This window comes from Lucilia sericata, unplaced genomic scaffold (genome assembly GCF_015586225.1).
Source record: "Lucilia sericata isolate MDLA Ls3-8-SP2 unplaced genomic scaffold, ASM1558622v1 Contig000206F_arrow, whole genome shotgun sequence".
NCBI classification, from domain to species: domain Eukaryota; kingdom Metazoa; phylum Arthropoda; class Insecta; order Diptera; family Calliphoridae; genus Lucilia; species Lucilia sericata.
Genome location: NW_023994234.1, coordinates 8,423 through 20,847, shown reverse-complemented (window position 1 = coordinate 20,847; position 12,425 = coordinate 8,423). Strand labels below are relative to the sequence as shown.

The following is a 12,425-nucleotide window of genomic DNA, read 5'->3' as shown; positions in this document are numbered from 1 at the left end:
AGCATGAGCCTTTAAATCTGACACTCCAGCTAATGCTTTTAGCTCACAACAACAAACTTTACAGTACGCCAAATTATTATCGCTTCTCCTGATCCACGATTTAAACATTTCTTGCTCCTCCCACGATTTATTGTAACCACTCAATTTTCGTTTTCGATTTTTACTTGAGCGAGGTGGGGATTCTGCAATATGTATCACATCTGCCCGCAAATTTTCAGTTTCTTTATCTAGTAAATTAATGCTTGTTATTTAATGTACCTACATATAAAAATAACAGTTTTCTTACCATTTCTTACTAAATATTTATCCATATTAGTAGTAAGTTAAAGAAAAATATTTTGTGAGTTGCATATGCAGAAGAAACCTTAGTATTACTTTGTGAACTAAACTAACAAACTATAATAGCAAACTCCATATAGAGAAACATAACTTTCTTAGACATAAAAATGTGGGAATTCCCTCTTTCTTTGTGATCAGTGGTGCAAAAAATAGTATGTATATGATAATTACATTGTCGCATTAAAAAAGTATGAGTAAAACTTGCCACTACTATATTAAACAAATGGGGTAAAATTATGGCTTTAGAAATTGGAATTAAAATAACAAAATTGAAATTAAAAAATTTAAAGGTAAAAACTGCAAAATCTGCATAATTTACAGAAAAACTTACTTTTTTAAACAAAAAACTTTAAAACTTTCAATGCTCAGAAAAACTGCAAAATGCAGATAAATCTGCACATTTGGCAACGCTGAATGAAACCATCACACATTGAGAGAAAATACGGATGGAAAATTTGACAGTCGTATGGCTCTCTTCATTTTTTGAAATGATTCAAAAAACAAGCAAGTCGCATTAGATCAGGGATGTATTTTTATGTAAACACATACAAAAAAAGTGAAACTGCCATTTCCATCTTACTTTGTTATTGTTTTATAAAAATCGTGTAAACACAAAAATATATAAATCATATGACTTTTATTCTCTTTTTTTTTTGTCATGCGGATGGAATTTCATTTTACTTTTTCATTATACTTTAGGTACGTAAAGTGTGATCGTGTAAAGGGACTTTTAATTATAAAGAGCTTATCTCCTGTCACTCTTTTGTTAATATAAGGATTAAAGTAAAAACGGGTCACAAATCATTAGAGTTTACAAGGTCCACATGGACACTGAAGTATATTCGATAGTGCTGAATCTCATGTTAAATAAGTACAGCGAAGTACCTGAACAACGATTTTTAGACATTTTGAGTCAAAAATTTATACCGTCAGCCTATTTTAAACACACAGGTTAAGCAGCAAATATATTTGTACTTTTTCGCTCCTTCGTCACGTGCGCTAAAAACGTAAAATATGCTCTAGAAACTCGGAAAATGCCCAAAATATGCAAGCTTATGCTGTTATGGGTAAAATATGCAAAAATATGCTCTAAATTGTTTTGAAACGTGTAAATGTATATATTGTCTATAAGTCCAAATGAAGCTCCACATTAAATTGTATGATGGGAAAAATGGTTTAAGTGTGTAATTTTGCTATATTTATGATATGAGGCATGCAAATTTATCACTAGGTTTTTGTTAAAATTATGTTTATTCTCACATTAAAAAAATAATACAATTATTTTTGGGGATTTTTGTTAAACTTAACTGATTTGGCCAAACATCTATTAATGCTGCAAAATGTGTAAATTTGTTAAATAAATTTCATATTGAATACAATGTGTGTCTGTGTTTGCCAAATTTTGACTAGAAAACTTTAAATGTTTTTAAAAGCTCATAAATAGAAAACGAAAATTCAACCAACAAATTTAATTGAGTATAATTTAGCTAAAGAAGCGGTAGTAAAAATTTAATTTTAGTTAAATTAAAATATTTATAAAAATAACGTATTTTAATTTAAACAAAAAAAATATGTTTTCATTTAAAATCTTTATATTACTTGTGATATTACACTGTGCAATTTGTCAACCTATAGCCACAACAAATGTGGCGGAAACAGCCACATTAGTGGAAGATTATCCTGCTGTGATTACTACCAAAAATAATTTGGAATCTGCTGCTGTTGAAGCTGAACAGAAAAGTGATTATAATGGTGAACGTTATGCAAGACACATTGGAGGTGGTGTTATAGGAGGAGGTGTTATTGGAGGTGGTGTTATAGGTGGTGGTGGTTTTGCTGCTCCAGTTTATGCTCCTCCTCCAGTATCTGTGGTATCAGCAGTTCCAGTTGTTACAACAGTTCCGGTCGTAACGACAATACCATCATATCCTGTCTATGGTGGATATGGAGGTTATGGTGGTGGTTATGGTGGAGGTTATGGCGGTGGATTTGGTGGCTATGGAGGTGGTTTGGGTGCTGGCTTTGGAGTTGCTAAATTTAAAGTTAAAGGATTTGGTATAGGTGGTGGTTTCTTGGGTTAAACGATACTCTCATGAATTTGAAATAATGACGATTTTTCGAACGTTGAAATAAAATAAAAATGAATTTTGTTAATAAAACTTGAATATTATTAATGTACAATTCGCTAATTCTAGGGTTATATAGAAGGTTGGATTGTAGGTTTAGGGTTATGGTGTTACGGTTGTATGGGGGCTAGGTGAAATAGTGGACCGGTTCCTCCGTGCGTCAATAGAAGAGTATGTATTTTAACTTTAAGCAAAAGACGGACAAAAGACTCAGATTTTGATTGGTATACTTTGGACCAATATTTTTGGGTGTTACAAACGTCAGCACAAACGCATTATACTCTACCCACTAGAGTGGTGTAAGGTATAATAAAATTTATTAGCTTATTAAACCAATTTATTCCAACAAATATTTTCATTGGTTCCCCCTCACACATACATTCATAATTATTTATTATACTAACCAAATAATCGGGGGTTTTTTACTCAACACATTTCGAATGTTTATTTCAAATTCATTTGTTTCTTATGATTTTAAAAGACGCACAATTTTTTCTAAAGCATAACAATGATGCTGCATGTTTTTAAGTCATCAATCTACCCCAGTCATTCATTTTAGATAAATAATGCCGCTACAATTGTTTAAAAAGACAATTTAGAAATACTATTTATTTGAAATTATCAAAAGTTACGCATGTTTAAGATACACTGTTTACTTGTTTTTTTTTTTACATAATTGATGTTTCAATTGCCAAAACGATTAACTATACATTTCTGATTTTTAATTTCTTTATGTCAACGCACTTTTTATACCCTACACCACTTTAGTGGGGAGGATATATTGGGTTTGTGCTGATGTTTGTAACACAAAAAATATTTGTCCTATACCCACCTTAAAGTATACCGATCGATTAAGTTATGTCCGTCTGTCCGTCCGTCTGGCTGGCTGTTCATGTAAACCTTGTGCGCAAGGTACAATATAATTGGAAAAAACCGGCCCATTATTTCACCTAGCCCCCATACAACAGAACCCCCCGAAAAGGGACTTTGAGATCATAATTATGTTAAATATACCTGTATCTCGATAAAAAGCGGCACAAAAAAGTTTTATAAAAACCTTGATGACCTTGCCAAATTTCATAAAGATCGGACCACATTTGACCCTAGCTCCCATACAAAGTCACCTTCATAAATTGACCTAAATGTTCAAAATGCATATATATATATAAACACTAATATCACGATGAATTTCAGCACAAATAAATATTATATAAATCGTATCACAAAATTTTATCGGGATCGGTCAATATTTGCCCCAAGCCCTCTTTCAAAAATTAGTTTTTCTTTCATAAATTGTTTAAATGTATCGGAAATAAGGTTATATTGAAGATAAATAAAATAAATCACATTTAATATTCATAAACGGTGTAGGGTATCATATGGTCGGTCACGTTTGTTTGAATAAGGAAATTATTTAAATATTTTTCTCCGATAATTTGGAACTGTTATAATAAGTGATTTGTTTCAGAATCTCTCTCTCTCTCCACTTAATTAGCATAAACATTAGGATAATTGTGTAACAATGCCTTACACAATATTTTCTGTGTTCATAAAGTTTCGTCTGTTTATGTCCCTCAGTCTGTTCGATGAAAACATAAAAGGAAAACTCGGAAGGAGCTTTAGTGCGGAAAATTTTCATAAATGTTCTCTTCTAATAAAGCTTGGTATTAAAAATTAAATATATCGGCCTATGATTTTACATTGATTCTACACTAATTTACCTTAGAGTACCGTTTAAGCAATGTTTGAAAAAACAGCTGTATCTACTCTTAAAAAGGAGCAGATGGGTGTCTGGTACTTTTTCTAAATTCGTACTTTTAAGGGGTAAAAAAGGGTAACGAAAGTGATTTTGGTACCTTTCTTTGGCCCCTTTATAACTTATAAACTAATAAACATGTTAAGATTTTTCTAAATATATTGGACATATCTCTCAAAATGTTTAAAATTTAGTTCTTTTTGGATGTAACTGGGAAAAAACTGTATTTTTTTGTAGTTTTTTTTTAGCACATTAGAAAACTTTTTCGATTTATTGACTTATACATATTTTATTATGGACTAACACTAATATTTTTTGAAACAACCCGTCTGATATTTCACTATGAAGAAAAAAGTACCAAAAAATAGGGGGAAACGGGAAATTTAGTTTTATTTAAACACATTTTTATAAAATTAAAAAAAAAAAACAAGTATGAATGTATAGTCGGTCATGGCCCACCAAATGATACCCTACACCAGTAGTGTGTAAAAAATGTCGATTATTTTTTAAATAATAAAGATTTCAATTTGTTTTTTACCTTAATTCCGGAATATTCTAACTTTTTGTAGACAAAAAAATATAATTTCTACAGGGGCTTATATGCGGGTAAGGGTAAATATGGGCCTGGCCTTATATATTTTGGTTTTTTAAGTCTACATTAAAGTTATTTATGTAGAATTTCATCGTGTTATTAGTGTTTATAAGTGAATTTTGACCTTCAAGTCATTTTCTAAAGGGGAGTTTGTATGCAGGCTAGGCTCATTACAAAAATCGGCAGTATCATTTAAACTTATATAAATCTAATATTTGCCGATTTTTGTAGAGATTCTAGAACATTTAACATAATTATAGGCTCAAAAGCCCTATTCTGGGGTACTGTTGTATGGGGGCTAGACGAAATAATGAACCGATATTAACAATGCGCACAAGCTTTACATGGACACACAGACAGACGGATAGAAAGACGGACAGGCGGACAGACAGAAAGATTGACTGAAGGATATAGCTAATAGACCCAGAAAGTGATTCTGAGCCGATTAGTTTACTTTCAAGTGGGTGTAGAACCAATATTTTTGGGTGTTACAAACATCAGCACAAACGCGTAATACCCTCCCACTATAGTGGTGTATGTTATAATTAAATTACACAAAATAAGCTATTGGTTGGTGTATTATTTTGGAATTCTGGTACTAAAGCCTTTTCTGAAAACATAATTTTTCTTGAGCAAATGAATGCAGATTTGTGTCGTTGAAAACTTAATTCTCAAAAAGCCTATTCCTGAACGAAAAAGAATTTATTCCATTATTTCATCGTTCTAATCATATTTTTTGAATTTGAACAAAATTAATATAGAAACAAAAATACATATTTAAACTTTTTCGTTCATCAAATAGTACTTTTTGTATTTTCTTGAATGTTCAACCTAGAAAGACACAATTTAACATGACTAAATGAGAATCTATCAGAGGTGACTTTTGAGTAAGTTTTTAAATAAAAATATTTCTTTTCATAGATATGCCCCTGACGTCCTACTAAGAGAACACAAAGCTCTTAAAGAAAGCAGTCTAAACTTTTTTTAAGTAAAAAAACACAAAAAACGTCCATTTTAAGAAAACGTCGGAAAATTAAAATGGTACATGTGCCAAGTATTGAAAAATCTTATTCTTTAAAGTTAAGTTAATTTTTTGTTTATAGAATTGCCATTTATAAATTCAGAATATAACTGTCACAGTAGTTTTAATTTTTTTTCCAAAATTTTATTACTTATAAAACTATTTAAACTCAATTATAATTTTACTAATGACTTAAAAAGCTTGATTTACTATAATTTATGCAAAATGAACACATATATATATATGGGTTCATATGTATGGGTTCATTTAGTTATGTTGTTCATTACTTATGCATAAATATTAAAAAATATTTAAATATTTTTGTTTTTTTTTGGATTTAAGGGCCTAATTATGTCAGTATCTTTGTATTTGAAAACAACTTTTAAATGTGAGAATTTTTTGTTGTTTAACACACAAATTATTACGTTTTATTTACCAAGTATGTATTATACATTTATAACTTTTACAAAGGAAACAGTGTAAAATTGCCAAAAATTAATCAAAACAAATATACAAAACTACTTCTTTATTACATATGACTAGAACTTCCGTAATTTATTGTTCATTAAGTTGGTTTCATGACGTAACATTTATACATTAAATACTGGACTTAGATAATATTAAAGAACTTTTTTTGAAAACATAAACTCCATTAAATAACTTAGTTCAATCAAGGTAAACAAATCAACGAAATATTATAAATAAATGTTAAAAATACAAAAACGATTTAGTTTGTATTTATATTCTTTACTATCAAAATGATTCTAGACGTTCGTACAGTATCGTTAGTTACCATAATATTTATTTTACTTATATCTTGCCTTGGTAGTGTTCGGGCGGAAGAAGAACAAGAAGAAGTTTTACTAAAAACTACTGAAAAACTAATGCCGGAAACATTAGCCGTGGAAGTACAAGGACATGAAAACACATCCGGACGTAAAGTGCGACAATTTGGTTTTCCTCCATCACCATTTGGATTTGGTGGCTATCGTCCATTTCCTCCAGGGCCAGGTTTTTATAGGCCTCCAGTAGGTGGTGGTGGCTTTGCCGGTGGTGGTTTCCAGCGTTCACGTGTTGTTACACGTACACAGACTCGTGTCGTAGATCGTTATCAGGGTGGTGGTTTCCGCGGAGGATTCTATGGTTAATTTTGTGTTAATGTTATTTTTTGTATGAATTTAAGTTGTGTAAATAAAAATATGTAGTTTTATAAATGTAATAAGTAATGTGTATGTTTTGTTTTACTTTAGCAGAAAAAAATATAATTCTAATAATAACAAAAAATATAGGGCTGATGTTAATGCTAAAATAATCCTCAAGTTGTTATCTTTAAAATACATTTATGCGTTTTATTTTGAAAATAATCTATATATATAAAAGAGTAGCGTTACTGACTGACTGATTCATCATCGCACAGCCCAAACTGCTGAACCTAGAATCATGAAATTTTGACAGTAGATGTGTTTTTGGTTATGTAGATCCACTAAGGAGGGATTTTTGGAAATTTGTACATTTAGCGGTAAAAAAGGGAAAAAACGGGTAAAACAGGTTTTCTTATTTATCTTACCTAATATTAGTGATACAAGTAAAATTTCAAATGGACCTGTATCTACTCTTAAAATAAGCAGATGGGTGTCTGGTACTTTTTTGAATTTCGTACTATTAAGGGGTAAAAATGTGTAACAAAGGTGATTTTGGTACCTTTTTTGGCCCTTTATAACTTTTTAACTAATAAACCAAATAACATTTTTGTAAATATTTTGAATATATCTCCCAAAATTATTAGACACCTGTTTCGTACTTTTTTGAAATTCAGCCCTTTTTGGGTGTAAAAGGGAGAAAACTGTATTTTTGGTACTTTTTTTAGCACAATAAGTAAACTTTTTCGATTTATTGAAGTATTCCTATTAAATTACGAACTAACTCTGCAATATTTATTGAAACAAAAGTTTTGCTATTTCACTGGGGAAAAAAGTACCAAAAAGGGGAAAAACGGGGAATTTGATTTTATTCAAACTCATTGAGCCAATTTTTATAAAATTTGAAAAAGTAGTTTATTTACTCACACAAAATAAGCTATTGGTATATTATTTTGGGATTCGAGTACTAAGGGCTATATAGGACCAAATTCGAGTAAATTGTTTGGTACTTTTTGAAAGCACAATTTTTCTGAATCAAATGAATGCAGATTTGAATCATTTGAGTTTTATATGTGATATATAGATTTAAATACGGATAATTTTGTAAACATAATTCTCAAAAAAGTATATCTCTAAGCGAAAAGTGTAAAAATTGTACTATTTTTATTAGTACTTTCCACTAAGGTAGAATTCATTCCACTTTTGGTACTTTTTCTTTCTTCAAATGATACTCTTTGTATGCTCTTTAATATGAATTCAAAACACATGATTATTAAACATACACGATTCTCATTGAATAAGATTCTTTAAGAGAGAACTTTTTAGTACTTTTTATCTCATAAATGGTACTTTTTTAATTTTCTAAAATATTCAACCTAGGAACATTAATTTTAACATACATACATACATACATACATACATACATACATGGTCTTGACTGAATAATATTCTGTAAGTGGGAACTCTTTGGTACTTTCCCATTCTTCAAATGGTACTTTGTGGATTCTCTATAATGGTTAACCGGAACACATGACACTCAGTTCTTATTAAATGAGAATTTATTAAAAGAAATTCTTGTACTTTTTCGTTTTTCCGATGATACTTTTTGATATTTTTACGATATTGAACATAAAAATATAAAATTTAAAACGTAGGGACCTTAGTGAATGAGAATCTACTGAAAGGGAATTTTGGTACTTTTTCATTCATCAAATTATATTTATATATAATATAGAACACAGAAACATAAAATTTTTGATTAAATGAGAATCTATAAGAGGTATTTTATAGTACATTTTTCAAATAGTACTTTCGAAATTTTCTATAATATGGAAGCTAAACGAATGAAACTAAAAATACAAGCTTCTTACTGAATGCGAATTTATTCACGCGACATTGAACGTAAAAAACTGAAACATTAAAAAAACATTAATACATTTTATTTTCTGTGAAAGTAAACAAAATTTTTTATGTATTTAATTTTGATTAGGGTAGCGAAGCACCCAGGGTATGCTAGTTTAATATAAGGTGAATTGTTAGTGGTATTATTAAATCCATTCTACTTACGAAGTCTAACTCAACCTTACTATGTGAAATGTTACTACAATATCTCCAATAGATCAGGAGATATTGAGATATTTCCAAAGGTTGCTAAAACAGTGAGAGTTATTAAAATAAATTACTCTTGATTGTTTCTAAAAGATCACATCTCTTGCTTTTCTATAGTTGATGTTGAAAATATTTAATTAATTTTACTAAATATGAACGAATGCTTTAATATATAATAGGTGTCCATTCAGGTTTCGTCGAAAACTTCAAAAGAAATGACAAAGCGCCTATTATCAGCGCCTTTAATTTTCAAAGAATAAGTACAATGACACACAGAGGTTTAGAAATTTATAGTTTTAAAAAGGTGTTTTCGAGTTGATTGTAGGTGATCGCGAATGGGGGTCTGTGGGTGGCCCCTTAAAGTTGATCGCCAAAAATCCATTTCTGTATGATCGGAATGAGCTGAAATTAAAATTTTAACTAAAAATTGCAACATATAAAATGGGCAGTTTTTTATATTTTCTCAAAAAACTACTCCAGTTTTTTAATCTCTGACCATTACTCTGATAACTTCCGAGTTGCAAAAACAGCACTTCCGTTACGTAGAACCACGCAGATAGGATGGCCTCTGTTGAGTCGGCAACAGCACCTAGAGATGTTTTGATAGACCGAAACACGAATCTATCAAATAAGCCGAGAACTTTGTTCTTACTCACAGAGAACACACTGTGGTAAATTTTGTATGACCAGAATTTTCCCTGAACATACTTGGGCAAGTAAGGAAAATTCAATGGTATCACTTGTATAAGATACCTTTCATCATGTATCATATACAATCATTTCCAAGGCTTAGTCCGACAGTCACTCCTCTGTGGGGTATCTGCTGTCAATCGACAACAGCACCGAACTTATCCCGAAATATAGATTTCATCGTTCATCCTTCTTTCAATCGCAACTTACTCTTCCCATGAATTTGGGCTTAAACCACAGCCACTACGTAGATCCCGAAGGAACCTCAACAAACTGACCAGACAGAACAAGTCCTGCGGGCAACTGGCCACCCGTAGTACCAGATTATGTGATTCTCAGATTATGTCATCACCAGTTTATAGATTTCCAGATAGATTTCATTGTCCATCAGTCTTTTAACCGCAACTTACTATACCCTCGAATTTGGGTTTAAGCCACAGACACTTCGTGGATCCCGAAGGAACCTCATCCAACTGACCAGACAGGACGAGTCCTGCGGACAACTGGCCACCCGTGGTACCAGATTATGTGGTTCTCAGATTATGTCATCATCAGTTTATAGTCCCGGCAGACTAGAGGTAGTCGTAGCACATCATTACCCCGGGATTGCAATACACCAAGATGACGTTCTTTTATCAAGGAAACATGCCCCGGGGGGTACTCTGTGGGGTATCTGCTGTCTCGGCAACAGCACCGAACTTATCCAGAATTGTAGACTTTACCGTACATCAGTATTTTAACCGACATTCTCTTCCCGCGATGGGACCTCTTCAATAACCGGGACAAGACAAAGTCCAAAACTTTGCACAGCGGGCTACCGGTTCCCGTGGTAACAGATTATGTTGTTCCTTGGTTCGGCACCATGTCAAATCATTCCAAGGAAAGGCCTAGGATACATTTGATCATCACCTGTTTATAGTCCCTTTCTCCTCTTTTCTCCGGGATTGCAATCACACCAAGATGTGGTCTTTTATCAAGGTAACATGAACCCCGGGGGAATATTGGACCAATGTAATATTCATTATTTTAAAAATAAATCACATTTAATAGTCATAACTGGTGTAGGTAGGGTAGGGTATGGTCGGCCACGCCCGACTATACTTTCTTTTATAGAATCCATATCTTCAAAAACGTAAAAAATACGGCCCTTTACATGTTTTTGTTGGATCCGTCTAACTTTTGTTTTATTTAGAATTTTATCAGAAAATCAGAAGATATTTTTAAAAAGTTTACGATCCTCCGTAAGGTCGCCACATCTGAAAAACTAAACAAGTTCGGGAAATTTTTTAAATAAAAAAATTGTTGGTGTTTTGTCAAAACTTAAATTTGCAAGTTCTGAGTAGATATTTATTGGGAATAATACAAAATTACTTTGACAAAAAATGCTGAAATGATTTCATTGCCTACTTTTAGACGCTGTTGAATTTTTTAGTAAAGTTAAGCAAATCATACAATTTTAACCGGTTTAAAGAAAGATTAAATTGTAAAATCAAGTGACTTAGTTAAAATATATTTTAGTCAAATTTTAGTAAATATTTATGTTTAGAAATTCTTTGATAAGGTAGGTAAGTAGGTTGATAGGAGGATGTATACTACATCAAATCCGAAGAAATACACCTAGGCCACTATCGGGCCTGTTGTGCGCTCCTTATCATGACAAAAAAGGAACTGAATGAATTATTTTTCAGTGTTCAGAAACTGAGTTTCCTGAACGTAATTCCTAAGAATCTTCCAATCAGTGTTAGTCAGGAATGTTATTTCCGGAATAACATCACTTCCAAGATACTTGGATCTAACTTCAACGAATGCCTGGCAGTGGCAAAGAAAGTACTCCAGAGTTTCACTGTCCTCTCCACATGCTCTACATTCGTCTGAATCCGCACGTCCAATTTTGCAGAGATGTGCTCGTAATCCTGTGTGTCCACCATCTAACTAACTTCAGACTTGCTCATTTTGAGGAGATTTTTTGTCTTCTTCTCATCAGGGTCACCCTATAGGATCTTCGTTGTTCTACCCACTGTTTCATTATTCCAAGAGGCCTTATGGGATTCTCTCACCCATATTTTTAGTTCAGCTGTCGAATGGTTTTGCGTTTGTCAGGTTAACTGCCTCGAGCTTTGATAAACTTTCGATAAAAAATATTTTAGACTGTTCGTTTGTACCCACATTTTGTCATGACATTTTTTAATTTCCATTTGCTTTAATGAATTTAAGAGATTTGGTATTTTTTTAAGTCTACGATTAGTTTAGACATCGATCTTTTAATCAAGACTCTCTATTCGAGAATTGAGTTGAATTTTCTTCCCTTTTTACAAAATAGTTTTATTTTTTACTAGCGGAACTATATTTTTCCCTTATAACGATCTAAAGTATATACACGTATGACGCCATCTATTGGAGAAACATAAAACTTCACAGAAACACTTTCACGATTCTTGAACTACTATTAGACGCCCTAGTTCCTGAGGCTATCGATTACAAACTTTTATTTACATATATAGACTTAAGCTATTTAGAAAATAAAACCACAACGTTTTTCAATATTTTCCACAAATTTATTTAAAATAAAAAATAAAACTTAAACTCTAAAAACTAACGTATATTAAACATAAAAATTAGGCTAATTAAAATTTTGCTAAATAGGTTTTGTACT

The 12,425-nt window shown here is 31.6% G+C and overlaps 2 protein-coding genes across 2 annotated transcripts; both read left to right on the top strand.

Moving 5' to 3' along the window:
- Positions 1-1,910: 1,910 nt before the first annotated feature.
- LOC119602023 (shematrin-like protein 2) lies at positions 1,911-2,420 on the top strand. The gene has a single exon (XM_037953346.1). It carries the CDS (start codon positions 1,911-1,913, stop codon positions 2,418-2,420), a length of 510 nt encoding a protein of 169 aa, XP_037809274.1.
- A 4,172-nt stretch (positions 2,421-6,592) lies between these two features.
- LOC119602022 lies at positions 6,593-6,982 on the top strand. Its single transcript, XM_037953344.1, has one exon. The coding sequence runs from the start codon at positions 6,593-6,595 to the stop codon at positions 6,980-6,982; it is 390 nt and encodes a 129-aa protein (XP_037809272.1).
- The last annotated feature ends 5,443 nt before the right edge of the window (positions 6,983-12,425 follow it).

Coding starts and splice junctions, on each gene's coding strand:
- LOC119602022 (XM_037953344.1), top strand. CDS start 6,593: ATGATTCTAGACGTTCGTACAGTATCGTTAGTTACCATAATATTTATT.
- LOC119602023 (XM_037953346.1), top strand. CDS start 1,911: ATGTTTTCATTTAAAATCTTTATATTACTTGTGATATTACACTGTGCA.